At 30.9% G+C, this 22,502-nt stretch overlaps 1 protein-coding gene across 4 annotated transcripts in view; it reads right to left on the reverse strand.

The window, feature by feature from the left end:
- LOC118189618 (protein vav-like) overlaps positions 1 to 22,502 on the reverse strand; it is a 111,495-nt gene that overhangs the window by 80,929 nt on the left and 8,064 nt on the right. For all 4 annotated transcript variants that reach the window (XM_085824263.1, XM_035360268.2, XM_035360269.2 and 1 more), the window contains exon 3: positions 17,449 to 17,507. In XM_085824263.1, the coding sequence (XP_085680389.1) occupies positions 17,449 to 17,507 (59 nt within the window). The remainder of the gene's footprint in view (positions 1 to 17,448; positions 17,508 to 22,502) is intronic.

Here is a 22,502-nt window from a genome sequence, read left to right on the forward strand (position 1 = left end):
GAAAATTAATGCAAGTAAAAAACAAAAAGATATCGCCTTCTACTTGCTAATTCTACTTCTACAAAAAGAAGACTATGCAAGTCAAATTCCGGATTAGTCTGGTTAAAATACAACGCATTTTGCCCACTCAAAAAGAACGATATTAGTTAAAATTAGCAACTAAAATACCTATACATTATCCAAAATTATTATTAAATATGAAATTTTTATACATAAAGGCGTACGTTTCAAAAAAATTCGCAATATTTTAAAATTTCCGAAAGTCACAAAAGCAGCACAGAAATAGTTACATAATGTAGTGAACTTCTTTAAGGCGATCCCTTATAGTTCCTGACAATTTTTGTACATTTTATTTTTTAATTTCGAATACATTCACTACTTATTACATTCTTCAAATTGTCAGGTCACTGAAATCTGGCAAATGCTTTTGGGGGGAGACACACACCATCAGCAATATCTTCAGTAACTTTTATTTGTGAATTTAAAACTTTTTTTTTTTTTTTTAATTTGCAAACATTTTATCTAACCTTAAACAGTTGAAATTAACGAAGTTAACAATACAGAGAAGGAGAAAGAGGACATCCATAGCGAGATATATTGAACTGTCAACTCTGATATTGGTACAAAAGCATCAAAAACAAAAGTGAACTGCTTTTAGCATCTTTAAATATCGACTTCTTATGCTGTACTAACTGCTCAGATAGAAAACGAAAACATGAAGAAATGTGATAAAGCATTTCAAGAAAACGGTTTCATAACTGATGGCGATTATCTTTGTGTGTCGCCGATAATTTATTGTTGCCACTCGAAAAAATGAGCGCGGAAATTAACGTTTCCGCAGTTTTTAATTAATATCTCGACCGATTAAAGTCGTACGAAGATGAGAACGGTAACGATGGGTTCAGAGATTTTTTTGGAATCCGAGGATACGCGTCTCGAATTTCAACTCGGCGCCGTTCCGTATATATTCGAGAAAAAAGAATTTGGCACATAGCCAAATCCCTCTAATAGGGAAAACCCAAGAAAGAAAGTGGAAAATGTAGGGGGAAATTAGTTTTTAATTAATATCTGGGCTAATTAAAGTCCCAAGAAGACGCGAATGGTCAAAATGGAGTGCCACGGACGGTGTGCTTCGCTAAGCGCGGGAGCCAGCCGTTTCGGAGGAGATGATGTTACCTCACCCCATATATATATGCGGCTTAAGTGTCTGTTTGTCACCGATAGTTTATTGGTTGCTTGCGTAACTGTCCTAGCCAATGGGGTGAAGTTGCCACGGTACAGGGTTGCCGTTTCAATTAAGACGTAGACAACTTCCTGTAAAACTTGCCTTTGCTTATGACCATCCATAAGTCTCAGGGCCAAACGCTTACGCGTGTTGGCATTTTTTTAACCTGAGCCTGCATCTGGACGCAGTCAGCTTTATGTTGCCTGTTCAAGAGTTCGTGAAAGAACGGACATAAAGCTAAAAATAATGGATGGTCCTCTGCAAGGCGAGCTTAAAAACGATGGAAAGATCTACACAAGAAATGTTTGACATGTGAAAGAGATCTTTGACATGTGAATTAACATTTCATTATTTAAAACATCTTTACTTATTGAGCTAGCGGTGGCTCTTAAGGAATGTACCGCCAATGGTTTCCTTCATTGCATTCTACTTTAAGCAATTAAGCAAGTAGAAGGGGGAAACCCGTGGGCCAGTAAGCAAAGGGGCATCCTTAGCCGCCTGCCCTGGGTAATTCAGTTTAAATTAGCAGACACCTTTGCACAAATCATTTTAATTGCATTTTATAATATCTAGAACAGTGGTCATTTCATATGACCGCCGGGCTTTCTAGTTTATTATAATTCATTAATTAATATCTTCTGATTATCTAGAAAATTTCAAAAAATTCCAACTGCAATGATATTAATCTTTTGCTATTTAGAACCTGAAAACGAGAACATTTCATTAAAAATTTTTCATATCTTCATTTTAGTTGTGAGACTGAAATACTTACTACCTTCTGCATTTCTACCATAGAATAAAATCTTTTGAGAAATTAATAATTTATCAATCAATTTTATACTGAATTATTATTATTTCATTTTTCTTCATACTGCATTGATATATTTATCTTTCAACTAAATTTTCTTATTTATCATAAATACTTTTTTGCCTTCATTATATATAATAGTTTTCATTATACAGCATATATATGTAAGGTATAAAAATATGATAGAAATTTATTAAAAAAATTAATCTTAATTTGAACAAACTGATTGTGTTTCTCTCCCCTGCAACCAAATTGTGAAAACTCATTGTGAAATTGTGAAAATTGTCCCATCGCTGTGCAGGAAAACACTACTGCAACTATTCTGCATGCTCTTCTGCTGCCTACATTTGCTAGCTTAGGGATGTCTCTTACTTGGTTGCTTATATTCATTATTAAAATTGTAATGTGTTATAATCAAAATTGTAGGTTGAAGATTGTCTCATGCCCTAAAGTAATCAAGAAATAATAAAGGTATGTTTAGATTATCAAGTAATTTTGTAATTCTTCATAAGCTCCCATCATCTTCAACTATGTAATCGATATTTTAGTGATACAATACAATCGCAACTGCAAAATAATTGGTCTCTTCCCTAGTCAAGACTCATCTAATGACAAATTATCTGCAATGAAATAAAATAATCATCATGATTTTAGTCAACAGGATGGTTACCTGCTGCCTCAGACCCAAAATGGAAAATTTATTACTTATTTATAACCTCTTTCGGTATTCAAAAGTAGGGGGGGGGATCCTGCATAATTTCAACTATGCATTCTCAGTGCTTTTGAGGGTCGTTAATCTCTGCTCATAGAACATGCTTGAAATGTGCATGCATGATAAATTTATCATTCTTTCTTCTCGTCATCCTTCATGTTTGTTACGCTCACACACACACACACACACAAAAAAAAAAAAAAAAATCAACATCACAATATATACACTGGCATTTTTTCTTCTCTTTTAACACTTTAAAGGGCCATTTTTTCCAAGTCATGTTAGAATATTTTGGGAACTGTGATTTATAATAAACCTCTTTAAGCATCCAAAAGTGGGGGGGGGGGGAAATCCTGCACAATTTCACCTATGCATTCTCCGTGCATTTGAAGGTCGTTAATCTCTGCTTATAGAATGTGCTTCAAATATACATGCACAATAAATTTATTGTTGCTTCCTCTCTGCATCCTTAATGCTATGCATATCAATCAAAAATACCAAAATTAACATCACATATTATATACACTGACATTTTTTTTTTCTCTTTAAATGTGGCATTTATGTAAAACTTGCAACTTTTAAAGTGTATACCTGATTTTAAAAACTTTTCCTAGCAATAAAACAATAAGTTTGATACGCATAGTTTTTTTCTTTTAATGCTGATGTCTAGGAGTGCCTGAATAAGACTCTGAACACTGGTAACTTGTCTCACATTTGGTTCTGTAGGAAACAGAAATAGCTGCATTAGGTTTTCCCCATGTGTAACTTGAATATGGCAATTTCCCTCAAAAAAGTCCTTCATAAAAGTATATAGCAATGATATGCTTTGCTACATAATCAACCAGCCAAATAACTGACCATTCATATATGCAATTTTCTGAACCTTTTAAGTGATTCTTCTCTTTTCATTTCTGAATTTTTATAACAGAAAAAAGGAGAATTTATATATTTGAATAAGACCTTTATATGTTAGTTAACTCTTAATTAACATACCATGATGGATTGCCAACTCATGAAACATGTTTTGGGATATCACCAGCTATGAGATATTTTTAAAGCAAAAATTTATTATTAATGTGACTGAAATTGATTTATCAAGGAAGCTTAATGTATTAATTTTTTTAATATATATATATATATATTTGTTTCAAAAGAATAAATTGAGTTTAATTAAAAAAATTTTAATTTAAATACATATTTAATTAAATATTCTTTGCACCATTGCTGCAAGGAATGAAATTTAAATTTAAACAAATTTAAATTCTAAACAAATACGTATAAAAGTAAAAAAGTAAAAAAGCAAATTTAAATTAAAAAAAAAAAAATCTGAATATAAATTCCAACTCAGTTTAAATAAAAATGAATTAAAGCTATTTGCTCATACTTTTAGATACATAGATGATATTATAACTTTCAATAATAATTCTACTTTTGAGAAATTCAAAATTTACCCAAATAGTTTAACACTTAATAAAACAAATACGAATCAAGATACTATTGAATTCCTAGACCTGCAAATTATTAAACACAACAAAATTAAATTATTTGATAAAAGAAGGAATTTCCATTTTCCTACTATTAAACTAATTAATTGGAACTCTAATATCTCTAGAAAAGTAATAGAAAACATGTTTCATAGCCAAATTATCAGAATAAAAAATATATGTACTGAAAATGACAATTTAAAGGAAGAAATCATAAAACTAATTAATGTACAAGTTGATAAACAAGTACCACCAAAATTTATTAATTTATATATTAAAAAGGCTGGCCTTTATAATTTTTTGGCTCTTTTGGATATGATAACATTACCTTAAACCTTAACTGGAGGGTAATGAAGGATATAGAAGAGTAGAGAAATTATTGTAAATTTTTATTGTAAATATTTTGTAAATATGTATATTTAATCAATACTGGATTCTTTCCTTTTACTAATAAAGGGCCAACTCTTTTCAAAAGTCTCAATTATAGCCTGAATTGAGTGAAGATTTTAATCTTCTTCTTCTAATTTTCCATACTTTAGCCAGTATTTAGTTAAGTTTTGATATACCAATTAAATCAAGTTCATTAAACTTTTAATATTTTCTTTCATCAAATTTAAGTTTTATTTAACTTCCTAAAGCAATTTTTGAGAAATTTCTGGGAATTTTTAGAGGTTTTTTAAGAACTTCATTTCAAAAAATTTTTGGGAAATTTTACTTTAAAACTTTAATATTAAAACATTTCAGTTTTTCTTAATTACTTTAATTTTTTGCAATTTTCACCATAATATCTTTCACTTAATTTTTTTTAACAATTTCCACAATTTTTCAACAGAACACACATTTCAAATTACATACAGTTTACATTTTTTTCACATACCACTTCACTTTAATTTCCTTCAAGCAAACATACATCTCTTGATTGACTCAGTTACTTAACTCCCTAAATAATTAATATTACTACCTTTAGGATTTTTAATTTAATTTAATTTAATTAATATTAATATTTACAAAAAATTTTTTACTATAACAAAGATAACAGCTTGACACTCAACTTTACCTACATAAGTGCCACCTATATAATTTGAAGAACACACTTACTTCTCTTTCACAACACTTTTGCAGACCCCAACACTCATATAGTAGGTAAGTTAGATTTAAAACTTACTATTTACTTGCTTTAAGTATTTTTTTAAAAATTTTTTATGTAGTATCTACATATTTTCTAAATATGAAATTATATTTTTAAATATATATTTATTTTAAAAATTGTGAATTAGTTCTTTTTGTTTCTTTTTGTTTTTTATTTCTTATTGGTTTATATATATAGTTCTTTTATAGTTTCTTTTTATTGATATGCATATTCGTGTAGAGGAAGTTTCTGTAGACAAGGATTTCTAAAATACATTGGTTTCTAGATTTTTTTATTATTTTATAAAAAATTAATTTTTAAAAAATTTGGTTTTTTAAGAAAGGGTTTAACTCTTGACTTTACTTACTTGTTTCTCAGGGGACTTAATTAGTGTTTTCCTTTTTGAACTTTAATTCTTAAACGTTAATACTTCAGTGTTGATTTCTGGGGGTGCCGCTTAGTTGGAATTACTTTTGGTTTTGACTTTTGCCCTTGCCTGCATGAATGACGAAACACGAATTGAATGATTGGAGAGTTAGGTTTGGAGGCAACTTCCCCTTGATAAGTCTGTCTCCTGCCTACTCTACGATCATTCACATATGCATTTTTTAAAAAAATTGCTTAATTTAATTTTAATTTATTAAATTGGTAGATTTATTTTCATGGATAGATTTTACACTTGATTTGCTTATGCTTCTGAATTTAAATGATATTGTAGATTAGTTTGAGAATTAAATCTTTTACATGTTTGCATATTTTTAAATTATTTTAAATTATTTTGGCTTTTTTCTTTTTTCTTTTTCTTTTTTTTTTTTTTTTTTTTTTTTAGAATTTAAATTTGCTTTTCTACTTTTTTACTTTTATACGTATTTGTTTAGAATTTAAATTTGTTTAAATATAAATATATATATATATATATTAATCTAAAAATAATATACATAAAATTAGCTAAATCGAAATGAACATTTTTTTAAATAATTTCTCTTACATCACTTATTTTAGAATTAACAAGAACAAGTTATCTTAATTCTACAAGGGTAAATTTCAAATCTTTCTTTTTCATCTCTATGAAATTAAACGTCTTTTATTGTTTTATGCAAATAATAGAGAAATTTAAGTTATCATGTTACCCTCTTTTTAGAGAAAATACAACTAAAGTATTGATTTGCTTATTATCATCCTAAGTTAATTATAATTCTTACAGCAGTAAGTGTAAATATACCCAACTGTACAGTCCTGAGGTTCTAAGTATGACAAAAATTTTAACCACAAGAAACTGATACAGTCAAAAGTCTTTAATCCGAACTACTCATTGGGACTTCGGATTATAGATCATCAATTTAAATCTTGTAAGATGGCATGCAGAAATTATAAAATTAAAAATATGAAACTGTAATTTATGAAATAAAAAGCAATTATGATCTAAAGGGTATCAAAATTTAAAAAAAAAAAAAGCTTAATATTTATTTGTTTACTTTATTAAACATTTCTTTGAATGTAAGTTGCTTAAGTTGCTTTGTTTTATGTGCTAATACTTTCTCTTTAATTCTATAAACAGACATCATTTCTTGTCAGTTACAAAGTTCCGCTGTTCATGTCCTGTAATTGCTGTGCCGAGAATACTTACTAACTTGTCAATCGAAATTTTTTTGTTTTCACTAACCTCTCTGTGACTTTCTTCATGCCTTCATCCATTTTTTGCAGCAATTCCACTTTTTGTTTGATGGACATCGAAACATGCTTTCGCTTTGTAGATCCTTTGGCAGCTCCAGAATCGGAAACTCTTTCTGACAAAATCGAAAGTTCAAGCTTACTTTTTATAAAATTGCTATAACAGTCTGCAAAAAATAATACGCCGGATCCAATTAGAAGATTAAGGAACAATGCAATCTGCAACATTAACTGAAATAGAAAATTAGATCATTTTAGCCTAGCTTATACCATCCGTTATACATTAAATGCTCATGCATAAACGTATTATGTGCATGTGTAAACGCGTATGCGCATGCGTAAGGTATTATGCGCATGCGTAAACACTACGTATGCGCAGAAAGTTCGTAGCTTTGAGGTCCGGATTATGATCGTCCAGATTAAAGACTTTGTACTGTACTTAGCTTGTAAAAGGTGTTATTCATTCTAAAAATTCAAAATATCAGCTTCAAATAAAAACAATGAGAACTGATTGAAAGAACAAACCAACAAACCCACCAATGTAGCAACATTTACTTATTAATAAAATGTCTTTGAAAATACAATGGATATTTACTAGCTAATACTGGCAACTTAAAATTGATCTTCAATACTATACTTTCTGATTATCTGCATCCTCCCAAAAGTCGCTAATTATGCAAAAGGCAACAGCCACTTTAAAAATGGTGGTACAAAAGAATTTCAAAAAACAGCATTAAATTCATAAAATTAAAAAGGAAGAAACTTCAGTAATAAATCACTTACTTTTCCAAGAAATCTCTATGTAATTTTTAGGTGGGGAAGGGGATACTGTTGTTATCCCCATGTACACAGAGATCTGTTTTTTCTTAAAAAACAGAGAGTTATACAAATTCGATACTGCACACAAATTTCGATCCATAAAATTTTATCACTTAAGAAGTACAACATAATGAAATATGATTTTTGCATTCTTTACAGTTGGACAAAACAATAATTTCTTTTTCATTGTTTTTCAAACTCCACAGTCCCATTACAATTTCTTACACGAAAACGTTTCACCCAATGCAGAAAGAACATTAACAGAAACATTACCATCAAATTTGAAAGTGGAAATCCAAGTTCATCTTCTGTCAGCATGCATATAGACAGGTTGCCACATAAATACATTTTAGTGACATCATGGGTTGCCTATTTTGGCAACATAGTGTGTTCGTTCATGAATACTTTTCAGACAGATGAACGATAACCAAAAGAATCTCTTGAATAATACATCAAACAACAATTAAACATACATAATATATGTTTAATTACTTTATGATGCAGAACTTTCAACCAATATTTAAACTATTCCTTTCTGGATCTGAATACTTAACCGGCAGCATAATTACAACCTGCATTAATTATTGGGTTAGAGTAGATTTAATGGTGCCCATTGAATTATTGCTAAGTTGTTGTTTCATTTATTCGCAAGTAATTGGTTGCATGATTGCGGTGAATTTGAATGATGGGAATAGGTTCAGAAAGATTTGTCTGTTGATCGGATTTTGGATAAGAAATATATTCTTATTTTGTGGTTTACATGGTAAAATGGCTGAATGTAAGGTTAATTTGAAGTTTCTGTACGATTTGGAATGAAAGAGAAAAAAAGCATTAATAGATTGGTGTGTAAATCAAGGTTTACTTAGTAGGAAGGAAATATATATGGTTGAACATTGGAGGATACCGGCACTACAGAAAATATTTTTTACTCTTATTTTTGTGAATTTATGTTGCGATACCAGTATACAGATTCTAGTTCAGGTAATTTTAGGAAGTTTTTGGATACTGTTAAGAAGACACACACATTTAACTGAAGACACAAAAATTTGTAAATAAGGTAAGTGGATATTTCCTTTGTGTAGTGCTAAGATGAATTTCCCTTTTTATGTTATTTCATTGTCTGATTTAAAATGTAGTTCATTGAGATTATATATTTTTGGGGGGCTGCTCCTTTGACTTTTTAAGTGAATATAGATCGATGTGTACATGGGCAAAGGGAGTGCACAATGCCTAGTTTGTGCAATTCTCTAATTTTTTTTAAGTGAAAATAGGTTGATGGGTACATGGATAATGAGTTTGTGCAATTCTCTGACTTGTTATTCTGGATTTTTGTAGCAGTTCAAATTTTAAATTTAAACACTGTTTGTTTCTAATTGAAATTCCAATGATAAAAATATTATTTACTTAAATGTTTGCTACCAGTAGGCTCTTGCATGAATTATATAATTTCATCAAACAGACCCATGACTCGTATATGGAATAGTGGTAGAGATGTAGTCTCTTTTTAAGTGCATAGTGATTGCAGCCATGCTAATGGTCTATACGAAGCTATCACTGATATTTGTGAAACATGGTCTCAGGTTTTCACTTGTTGTTTGAATAATACAGTACAAAGTCCGAAATCCAGACGTCCATTATCTGGAATGATCTAAAATCCGGACCTCAAAACCACCAACAACTTTTCTCATAAGCTTTACGCAAGCACATTTGATTCCCCCTCCACGCATTATAAAACATCTGGAGAGTCCCGATTATTAATTTCACTTTGACACTAAATAAAATACCTTGTTATTGAAGAAACAATCATTTTAGCATAAATTTGTATGATCAGTAAGTTGGCTCCATTGCTGCTTATCTGCTTGACACATATCTCAAAACGAAGCATTCCACATAGATACATAGCTGATTTGATGCCATCCTGTCAAATCTTTATTTATTATATTTTCCTTTCATCCCCACATGTTTATCAAAATATGACAACTTGTGCCGGCCCTCAATATGGCTTAAGTATATGTGGGAATTTATTTATTTCAGAACTCTAATAAGCCTTAAGCATATGCAAGAAATACACATAAGTATAATAAGCAACTAATACAATTCAGGTTTAATTGTCTCTGCACCATAGAAGCAAGGTAAAATTTAATGTAACAACTTCTTGCTAGTTGCCAAGCTCATGATGCATAACCAAATATGTAGAGTGAAGGATAGCTAAATTTGATGATAACAGCCGCTAATTTTAAAGGTTTTCGGATATCGCAAAACAATGGTGAAATTTTCCAATTAATGGATTTTGTAAAGAAATGTGGAAAAGCGGTAATAAATGAAGATGATATAAAAGAAATTTTTCATTGTGATAACAATGCTTCTCAATCATCAATCAATTAATGAATGGCAAATTTTGTAGTATGGTTCTAGATCTATAAAATACCTCTACCAGTAGTAAAGAAAGTGACAGAAAAGTTACTGAAAACGAGAAAATTTCGATTGACAAGTTAGTCTGAATTCTCGAAACAGCAGTTACAAGACTTCAACAATGTAACTAAACAAGAGATTATGTCTGTCTACAGAATTAAAAAGAAAGTGTTATCACAAAAAGTGAAGCAACTTAAACAACTTACATTGAAAGAAATGTTTAATAAGGTAAACAAATAAATATTAAGCTTTTTTCTGTAAATTTTGATACCCTTTAGATCATAAATACTTCATTATTTCTTAAATCACAATTTCATATTTTTAATTTTATAATTTCTACATGCCATCTTACTAAATTTAAACTGATGATCTAATATCCGGAAAAATCCCGAATCCGGAATCGCCGAAGTCCCGATGAGTCCGGATTTCAAACTCTGTACTGTATTTAAATTATTATATAATATTAGAATTGTTAAAGTCATATTTTTGATTAAAACAACCCTGAATTCTCATTCTGAAATTAGTTTAGGGATAACTAATACGAAACTAACAAAAATACAATACGAATTTGTGGGGAAACACTGCTCATTTATATGTCAGTGCAAACATGTTAATTTAAAACAGTACACAGATGTTAGTTTTATCTCAAAACTTTCTTCTCCAAATATATACACTTAACAAACATCTTTATTATTTTAATTTGTTTGTGTTTCATGCTTTTTTTACAAAGATATGATCATGTGCATTCAGAACACTTATTTCTATTCACATACATATTAATAAATTCTACCTGAATAAAATGATTTCGTATAATATATGTAGTCTTTGATACCTTGCAAAAATATTTAGTTATCATTTTTTTTCTAAAAGTCATAAAAATAACATTCTTGAAAATATGCATAAAAATATAGTAACTGCTTTTAGACAAAAAAAAAACTGTTGTTCACAGAACTTGCAATACAAATGATCAATGGTATTGCAAGTATCGTAACAAAGGTAGTAAACAGAATTCATACAATGTAAAATATGAATCATTATAATTTCAAAGCTATTTAAAAGCTGCATACTAAATTTAATACTTTGTTTCTCCTCTTCAGCCTTTATACCACAGACTATACACAGTATGATAATTAATGACTGACAGAGAATTTGACTACTTATCTGTAAATTGTCATCTAATTCAGATTGGATATTCTAATTCAGATTCTGCACATCTAATTCAGATTCTGCACATACTGATACACATTTAAACATAATTACATGGGAAAAACTCTTATAATGAAAAAATCTAAAAGAAGACAAATGAAACTAATTTTAAAATAATTACGAAAGCTTTTCTGTTTTATTCTCAGAAGCATTTTGGAACTGAGCTTTATATTTATAGCATTTATTATTTTGTTTATTTTTCAAAATCAAAATATTCTTAAGTTGCGAAAATAAAAGGTAATCTCCCTTTAAGACAGGAGAAAATAAAAATATTTTATTTCAATGTTATTTTTTACATATAATTTTAATTTATCATTATTTTATGATATTTAACAATGTTTGTAAAAAAAAAATCTTCCAAAAATTCGCAAACCTCCGAATAAAATATGACCACGAAACAGCCAAAATGTTGTTACGTCACCAAATTTATCATCGCATAATATCAAAAAAGATATTTTTTTAAAAGTAATATTTTATGAACTCTACATTCCCATAAAAGAAATAATTTAGAAACATCTATGTTTCAATCAAGGCAGTGCCTTGTGCCTAAAACTCAAGTATCCAATATATTAAGTAGTAAAAAAGAATTCAAACAATATGTCAACAAACTATAAAATACCTATTTGTCAATGCACTGCCAAAAAATATTCCTGCAAAATGTTAATTCAGACTCAAAATGGCAGTCGTAAAAAAGCAGATGGGGCTAATCTTTGGAATATGGTAACAGGTAGTTTGGCGACATTTTGGTAAGGCGATAAAGGTTACTAGCTAGGACTTTAGTAGTGTACATGGATAAAGTCAGTAACATGGATAAAGCACGCAATGCCATTTTTGTGCTATTCTGGGATTTTTTTTAAGTGAAAATAGGTCGACGTGTACATGGATACAGTATATGCGCAATTCTTAAAAACGCGTCAAGCAGTTTGCGATTCTGCACTTTCTCCCAATTTCGCACCTAATCTTTGTCATGATTAAGCACTTTTGTTCCATAAAAGTTCTAGCATAAGCGTAATTCGGCTAGCAGATTGTTGGGAAAAATGTTGAGTAAAAAAAAATAACATGCCTTTACTTCGTGAAAACAAAACGGCGTCCAAACAAAAACTAGCAGGTTGCTGTAGCATGGTTCGTCGCCAAATTTTCACCAAAAAGTCGCCAAGTTACCATAATCCAAAGATTAACTGCAAATGGAAATGTCAGATAAGTAAAATTAAAGACCTTTTGATGATTTTGGCTGAAATTAAGGACTTGTAAAATCCAAAAATAGCTTCAAAAAAATCTACGTGCTTTTAAGGACTGTAGAAACCCTGACGTAAATATGCCTGAGTATGACAATGATGAAGCTTCCACTTCCTGACAAATATAACACTGACTATTCATAGTGCCTGCAACTTATAGCAGGCAACAGGATAGATGAAATGTGATCAGGTTTTAAGCTATGACACTGACAGAAGAGCTGCTATGTCCAATACTTTCTTCCAGATGATATTTGTGAACAAATGTCTGGTTGTCATGGGTTCACAAATTGTATTAGACTCCCTGGGGAAGATGATATATTCCCATAAACAGCCTCAGTGTCTTTGCACCATTACCTTTGATGCTGATGTGATTATTTTTCATAAATTTTGACATGAATTGTCCAGACAAGAATGATTGAATGAACTTAATTCTTTATACAGTCAAAAGTCATTAACCCGGACTTGTCGGGACTTCGGCGATTCCGGATTATCGATTTTTCGGATTATAAATGATCAGTATAAATCTGGTAAGATGGCATGCATAAATTATAAAATTAAAAATATGAAACCGTAATTTATGAAATAACGAACAATTATGATCTAAAGGGTATCAAAATTTACAACAAAAAAAGCTTAATATTTATTTGTTTACTTTATTAAACATTTCTTTCAATGTAAGTTGTTTAAGTTACTTTGTTTTATGTGCTAATACTTTCTCTTTAATTCTATATAAACAGAAATCATTTCTTGTTCAGTTACAAAGTTCCGCTGTTCAAGTCCTCTAATTGCTGTGCCGAGAATACCGACTAACTTGTTAATCGAAATTTTTTTGTTTTCACTAACCTCTCTGTCACTTTCTTCATGCCTTTATCCATTTTTTGCAGCAATTCAACTTTTTGTTTGATGGACATCGAAACATACTTTCGCTTTGTAGGTCCTTTGGAAGCTCCAGCATCGGAAATTCTATTTGACATAATCAAAAGTTCAAGCTTACTTTTATAAAATTGCTCTAACAGTCTGCAAAAAATAATAAGCCAGATCCAATTCGAAGATTAAGGAACAACGCAATCTGCAACATTAACTGAAATAGATAATTAGATAATTTTAGCTTATACCATCCGTTATACATTAAACGCGCATGCGTAAATGTATTATGCACTTGCGCACACGCATATGCACAGCCGTAAAAGTCTTATGTGCATGTGCCAACACAACGCATGCGCAGAAAGTTTGTAGCTTTGAAGTCCGGATTATGGGTGTCCGAATTAACGACCTTTGACTGTACAGCAATATAGCATCATCCTACAGCACTGTAAAAAAACCAGCACAGTAAAGTCCATAATTCGGACGTCCATTATTCGGAATGATCTATAATCCAGACCTCAAAGCCACAAACTTACGCATGCGCGTTTAATGTGCGCGTCCTCTTTGTATGCACGTAAAGCCAGTAAAGCATTTACCCATGCGCACTTCCGATAGTGAAGAAAGTGACAGAGAAAGTTATTGAAAACGAAAAAATTTCAATTGACAAGTTAGTCGGTATTCTCGACACGGCAATTACAGGATTTGAACAGTGGAACTTTGTAACTGAACAAGAAAGTATGTCTGTTTATAGAAGAGAGAATTAAAGAAAAGTATTAGCACAAAAAACGAAGCAACATAAAGAGCTTATATTGAAAGAAATGTTTAATAAAGTAAACAAATAAATATTAAGCTTTTTTTAAAATTTTAATACCCTTTAGATCATAATTGTTCTTTATTTCATAAATTACAGTTTCACATTTTCAACTGTATAATTTCTGCGTTCCATCTTACCAGATTTAAAATGATGATCTATAATACGGAAAAACCCCTAATCCGGAATCGCCAAAGTCTCGACAAGTCCGGATTACGGACTTTGTACTGTATAATGAATTCAATTGTGGTCAACATTCGCTCCAGGACGAATTTCTTGAAGTTCGTCCAATATCGGCTGTTGTACCAGAATATATTGATGCTGTACATAAACTGATAAAGCACGATTGTTATGTGAAATGCTGTGAGATTGACACATCTCTGAACATTTGGCGATAAAAAAGATTTGTTCCCTTTGGATCCTGCATAATCTGACAAACACTTAAAAGAAGGCCTGCATCGAGTGGTGCAAGGCAATGTTGGAAAAATATGTTCAAGGTACATCAAAGGCTGTGTATAACATCTATACAGGTGACAAATCATGGAGCTATGCATATGAGCCCAAAACAAAATAGCAGTGAACTGCATGGGTCTTCTAAGATGAGCCAAATCCAACAAAAGTTGTTCACGGGAGAAGCATATTGAAGCAAATGGTTGCATTTTTTTTTTTTTTAATTTTTTTGTTTTTGACATTACCAATAACGTGACGATAGTGGCATTAGAGCAAGACAGGATCGTCTATTCCAAATGGTACATGACTATTTGTTTGCCAGAAGCTATCGGAATCAGAAAAAAGAAGAAGACGAAAATCATTCTTCATCATGATAAATAGAAGCTGTCACACATTGGCTCAAACAAAGGAATTTTTTATGGGTCAAAACATCGAACTGATAGGTCATCCACCATACAGCCCTGATTTGGCACCCAATGACTTTTTTTTAATTCCCATGCATCATAAATAAATTACATGGCCAGTGATTTGCAACATCCAAAGAAGCAGTTGATGCAATCAAAATGCATGTTTGAGTTACCTCAGTCAGAGTGGGAAAAGTGAGCCAAAATTGTATTGATCTTTATGTGGAATGTTTTGAAAAACAACAAAGCCAATTTCGATCATAAACATTTGTTTTTTTTTTTTTTTTTTTTTCATTATTAAGTTAGAAATAAAAATAACAACCCTCGTAATGCCAGAAAACATTACTCAATGTGTAGTGCCATTTCACTCAAGTACACATAACTGTATTCACATCCCAACAACACATTCCATGATTTCACAAAATGAGAAATTACCTTCTCCCAAACCTACAATTATTTCTCTTTAAAAGTTGGTCAGTTGTTCATAATGCAGTTTCAGTTCTAGATATGCTTCTGTGTTGTCAATGCAATAATAACTTATTCTATCAATAGAATGAATGAGTTTGAGTCTTACAACTCTATTTTATAGCTTTGTAATACAACCAACATTGGGTATTTTTTTAAGGTGAGCCACAATCTCTGGTACTTGTTGCCTCCAAAATTTTACCTTTTCTAAATTCTGCCAGGTAGCACTAATTTCATAAGTTCTGTTAAAGGCCCTGCTTTTGAGTCAGATTTCATTCTCAATTGCATAAGCATCCTACTAGCCAATGCGAATGAAATTTGAATTGCACCTCTCATGGTAACTAATTCATGTTCTAAATGTTTTGCCTTTCTGATTAATTTTTCTTGATGTTACAAATTTTGTGAACAGCACTGTATACCTAATTATACTGTTAAAATAATGCCCAAAGTCTTATCACAAGTTATTATGCAGAGAGTTCAAAAGAGAAGATTACTTGCAGGGTGATTTAAATTTTTATATAGTCTCTGAAAAATATAAATTCCCAACTTTTATTTGCATTCTATTAAGTACAAATGTCTTTTAAACATTTTCTCCCAAAATAAAGAGGCTAGATGCCAGTTTAATAATAAAAGAATTTCCCTCAAGAAAATTATTAACTTCCAAAACAAAAAACAAAAAACTTTTTCTTTTTAAGTACTCTTAATTTGTTCTAGAAAAATCTTTGGTTAGCTTATATTTAAGCACGCCCCCTTGGATCATTGCCAAGTTGTTTCATTTGTCATAACCTGGGTAGTTGAATGTTATGGAAACTCTATTATGATGTAATTGTTTGTGTGATTGCAGCGAATTTGATTGATGGAAAAAGATTTGTAAGGGCTTGTTTGTGTGTCGGATGTTGGTTGTACGCTGCTTATTTTGTGATTTACAAGGTAAAATGGCTGAATGTGGTAAGATTAATTAGAAGTTTCTATACAATTTCGAACAAAAGGGGGAAAAAAGGCATTAACTGGCTGGTGTGTAAATGAAGGTTTACTTAGTAACCATTATAAATGTCCTGTTCGTACAAAGGAAATGCGTCTGGTTGAATGTAAAGATCGTTCAGATGGCTTTGAATGGGTATGTCACAAGAAAGGTTCAAATGGTCACCATATAAAGCATTCCATTAGGAAGAGAACATGATTTGAGGAAAGTTTTTAGATGCTGTTAAGGAATTTTGTGTGACACAGACTGAAGACACAGAAATTTTTAATTAAGATCAGTGGATATTTCCTTTGTGCAGCGCATAGTGCTTTTTTATGTTTGATTTAAAATGCAGTTTCTTGAGATTATATATTTTTGTTTGGATCTAGTGTAGAATTGGGTGCTCCTTCGATTTTTAAGTGAAAATAGATAGATGTGTACATGGACAAAGTCAAGTCAGTGCGCAATGCCGAGTTTGTGCAATTCTCTGACGTTTTCTCAGTGAAAATAGGTCAATGTGTACATGGATACCATTTGTGCAATTCTTGGACTTGTTATTTTGGCTTTGTATAGCGAAGCCAAAATATTAAGTCAAAGAATTGCACAAACTTGGTGTTCATGCAGCGCCAATTTTCGCCAAAGGGCACCCGTAAATATACTTTTACCAAATCTTTAACTTCCAATTGTATAAAATAGTCACATAAAAGCATGGCACATAGACTGTGACAATATTTACAATAACTTAGCATTCAGTTTACCTTTTATTAAATAGAATACATTTTAGAAACTTACTTGATTCCAGCTGCTTGAGCTTTATCTGTCTTTGACAACACAGACAAAGTATGCAATACCTATATTAAGAAAAATGTTGATTTTCATTAACTTTAAAAAATATAGATATAAATATTTATATGCAAATGCTTACTTAAGAATTAGACTTAAATGGGGATAAAAACATTCAAGAAAATATTGACTAATATGTTATTAAAAAAATTGTCAACATTTTAATGCAATTAAACAAAAAGTGTAACTTTAATGAAAATTAAGAATTACTATAAAAAGCATTTCTTTTATTTTACATGCAAATGCTTACTTAAGAATTAGACTTAAATGGGGATAAAAACATTCAAGAAAATATTAACTAATATGTTATTAAAAAAATTGTCAACATTTTAATGCAATTAAACAAAAAGTGTAACTTTAATGAAAATTAAGAATTACTATAAAAAGCATTTCTTTTATTTTACTTCCTTTTAAAATACACAACTTGTTTATACTCTTTCAATTTCATTGATTAAAAAAATACATTCAAAATTTATATTCTAGTAGAAAACATTAAAGAAAATGTGCATTAGCCTTTTTGTGTCAACTGCTATGTAGACATGCCATTATGAAACAAATGCCTCATTTCTCGGCTGCCATGCCAGTGTGACAGAACGTTTTCTCATCCCCCCCCACAACCTGTCACATATTCAGATCGGTGTTTTGGATTGTTTTAGAAACTAATACTCTTGGCCCAAGATGACATTGTATATCCATAGGATATGAGATAGATGTAGATTTTTGCTTCTACATCTAAGCTTCTACTCAAAAAGAGACAAAGATAAATCACATGCTCTTGAATTTTGATTCTATAAATATAAGATGAAAGATAATGCTCTCAACTCATAGGCTTTCTGGCAGGTTTTTAAACGTTTTTTAAAATGATAGTTATTACTATTATATGGGTTATATTATGGATGACTTTTTTTTTTTTTGCTACAGCATTGGGTATTTCTTTAAATAAGCACATGGTATTTATTCATAGATATTATGAAAGTTTTTCCCTTTCCCCCCCCCCATACACAGTGCTTGGCGTTTGGATTTGCAGTCCAGTTTCAAATTGAGAATTATACTTTGTGCACGTGAAATGTTCATTAGCAGCATCACAATTTTGAAAATCTTTAGCAAATTATGCGAATCTAGATACTTTTACACCTGTAACTTCACCATTTACATAGGAATACAAACAGAGTTAATGGAAACTTCAGGATTATGCAAGGAAAGAGTTGTTGAATCTCTACTTGAAGAAATTAAATATTGATATTTTTCTCATGATTCCATTATTGGCAGAAGAATTAATTTGACATGGAACAAATACTCATGAGACTGTAGGGAGGAAAAGAAAAGGATTAACTGAAAATTTTCAGCTGCCCAAAACGAAAATTGGTGAGGCAATGGTTTTGAATAGTGGGGGGACCTAAATTTAGCTGATTTTAAAGATAAACGGGAAGTATTTTGTTCAAGTGAACATTCTAAGAAAGTGAGATGATGATGCTTTGTTCACATCCCCACAAAAATCCAGCAAAAATGCAAATGAGCTATCATGAATACAAAGACTGTAACATAGACAGTACAACTCTGATATACGCCTTAATTTCACCAAATGTGGCGATATGTGTTCTGCACTGGTTTTTGGCACGATTGCGAGTTCTATGGCAACCCTGTTGACGTTGAACAATCTTTCGCTGGAGCTCGTTGATTCGCATCTGTGTCTGAGAAGATGGGAGGGAAAGATAAAATGGTAGAAGGTGTTGAATTGAAGTTCGGCAAAAGGAAATATTATTGTGGCCCTCCTGTTGAGGGGTAGCGGGTATTTGGAGGTGTGGAAAGAAGGTCTGGGAGATTATTTTTAATGGCTATGCATGACAGAAGTAGGGATTTGTGATTTTTTTTGTTTGTGAACCATAGTATGAATTTTCTGGAGTGTGTCTAATTGTCATGTAAATACGATAGTGATTACGTGGCGGTATGAAATTGGTATTTCTGCTGCTCGAAAAAGCATTAATTCATGGTAAGTGCATTTTATTTTATTATTGTTCTTATTTTGTAGAATGTTATGTTCATTGGTTATTTAGTATGAATTTCTGTCATTATTGTTGTTTTTGAAACAGAACGCTGTGTACATGGTATTATTTGAAATTTATTGTTATTATGTTATTTTATTAAAGTAAGGTGTGCGTAGATCGTAGATTCATTCCTTGTCTAAATTGTGCAATTCGTAGATTATTTTAAAGTTTAAACAGGATGCTGTGTACATGGTATTCTTTGAAATTTATTGTTATTATGTTAATTTATTAAAGCGAGGTGTGCGTAGTTCGTAGATTCGTTCCTTGCCTAAATTGTGCAATTCGTAGATGTTTTTTTAAGTTTAAACAGGATGCTGTGTACGTGGTATTCTTTGAAATTTATTGTTGTTATGTTAATTTATTAAAGCGAGGTGTGCGTAGTTCATAGATTCGTTCGTTGCCTACATTGTGCCATTTGTAGATGTTTTTTTAAGTTAAAACATGTTGCTGTGTACATGGATTCTTGTCAAATATTTTTGGTTTGAAACTTTATGTTTTTGCTATCTACATTTTTTGTTTTTGTTTTGGATTTTTAGCTTAAATCGTGTGTTCAAAACATAGTTTTTGCATGTGCGAAAACCGCGTTTTTGGAGAAATTTTAAGCTTAAAGTTCGAAATATAGACAAAAAATTTAGATAGTAATATGGCAGCGTGAAGTTTCTCACCAAAAATGTTTGGCGAGAAATTTGCCGACTTGAGGGCGCATATCAGATTAGTTCCACATAGACCTGCCTGCAGAACTCCACTTTGAAATTTATAACACTAAAAATGAATTTTAAGTAAAATGTCTATTGTCAAATGTATGATGTCAAAGGTCACTAGCAAAGAAATAAATACTGAACAAAAAATTAATGTCCAAATTAAAATATTCTAGCAAAAAAAAATTAAGTATTAAAAAAAGCATTAACTATATGAAATAAATAAATATATTAATAAAAAATATATAAAGCATATACAACATATATACTCTATAGAACGCTATTAAACAACACATTCACCTTTCTGTAATTTTATGTATAAACTTAGTAATGGAAAATTCCCTAGACCTGGAGAGACGTTCGCGAAAAAAACAGCCAGCCCCAGCAGTATATGTGCATTTGCACTTTTTGCTATAAGAGGGTTAAATATACTACCTAACAACTGGTACCACTGGTACGGTATACCCATTTTTTAGCTGTTTTTCATCTCAAAAGACATATGTAATTGAAGAGACACCTGGCATATATTACTGAACTCATTTTCAAGAATCAGATACCTTAATGAGGAGTTTCATGTTAGACTTAAGTGTTGTTAGTTAATTCTCCCAAAATACAACAGCTTACACACATTTACATGTATCCAACATGCAAAAGATTTGGAATAAATTAACTGAAGAAGGGACTAAATTGTGCCAGGAATACTGGTACACCTAGATGGATGTCAGCATGCTTAGATTGATGCATCTGACCTTAACAGCATATTAAGAAGTAGTTTAAAACTCAGTGACAATCAGCTGAAGAAAAGCTTATAAAAATTGCTATAGGAAGTGCAGTGAAAATAATACAGTCAAAAGTCGTTAATTCGGACACCCATAATTCGGAATGATCTATAATCCGGACCTCAAAGTTAAAAACTTTCTGCGCATGTGCTGCGTTGACACATGCGCATAGGCGTTTACGCATGCGCGTAAGACCTCTTACCACTGCGCATTTGCGTGTGCGCGTTTTATGTATAACGGACGGTGTAAGCTAAAATTATCTAATTATCTATTTCAGTTAATGTTGATGATTGCGTTGTTCTCTAATTTTCGAATTGGATCCAGCTTATTATTTTTTGCAGACTGTAAGAGCAATACTATAAAAGTAAACTTGAACTTTCGATTATGTCAAATAGAATTTTTGATTCTGGAGCTCCCAAAGGATCGTACAAAACAAAAGTATGTTTCAATGTCCATCAAACAAAAAGTGGAATTGCTGCAAAAAATGGATAAAGACATGAAGAATGTGACAGAGAGGTTAGTGAAAACGAAAAAATTTCGATTGACAAGTTAGTCGGTATTCTCGGCACAGCAATTAACAGGACTTGAACAGCGGAACTTTGAAAGTGAATAAAAAATTATGTCTGTTTATAGAATCAAAGAGAAAGTATTATCACATAAAACGAAGCAACTTAAACAACTTACATTCAAAGGCATGTTTAATAAAGTAAACAAATAAATATTAAGCTTTTTTTGTAAATTTTGATACCCTTTAGATCATAATTGTTCTTTATTTCATAAATTACGGTTTCATATTTTTAATTTTAGAATTTTATGAGTCTTATTAACTGACTTATAAACCCTTATTCACGTATAGCAAAATCAATTAATATCATAGCCTAGCATCTGAAAAAAGTACCCTTAAGTATTATTGTTGTTTTACATTTTTCTATTTATATCTATTCTAGCTTTCTCTCATACACACTTTTCAGTTCAAAGGAGCTTTGTTGCTAAGGGACTATTGTTTTCGTTTTGGCATTTTGCGTTGAAATCTTTAAAAGGCTGTATCACTTTTCAAACTGTTGCCACCAAATATTATCACCCTGTAATACATTTGAAGAAATTAAATAATGAAGAATCTGCATAAATGTATGTATGTTTCTCGCATTGTGATAAAACAATGGTACCTAGAGAATTTAATTTTGAAATTTTGAATGACATACTCCTACTGCAAATATGGGCATCTGGAAGCACAAATTTGAAATTTGGAATTTGTTTTGTTATCGAGTTCATATTTTGTAAAACTTTAATGAATTTTTAATTAGCAAACTTAAGGATTTCAAAGCGAGTAATGGCAACATTGTACAGAAAAAACATTTTTATCTCCAGTACGTGAGACTGTGTATCGGAAATTCTAAAGATATGCTCAGTTTAAAATTATTTTGCAATATTGCTCTTAAACTAAATTTTATGGTTTAAGTGCAAAGAACAAGATATTTAAT

This window comes from Stegodyphus dumicola, chromosome 9 (assembly GCF_044657685.1).
Source record: "Stegodyphus dumicola isolate Sdum_Otavi_A_Nest chromosome 9, ASM4465768v1".
NCBI lineage: Eukaryota > Metazoa > Arthropoda > Arachnida > Araneae > Eresidae > Stegodyphus > Stegodyphus dumicola.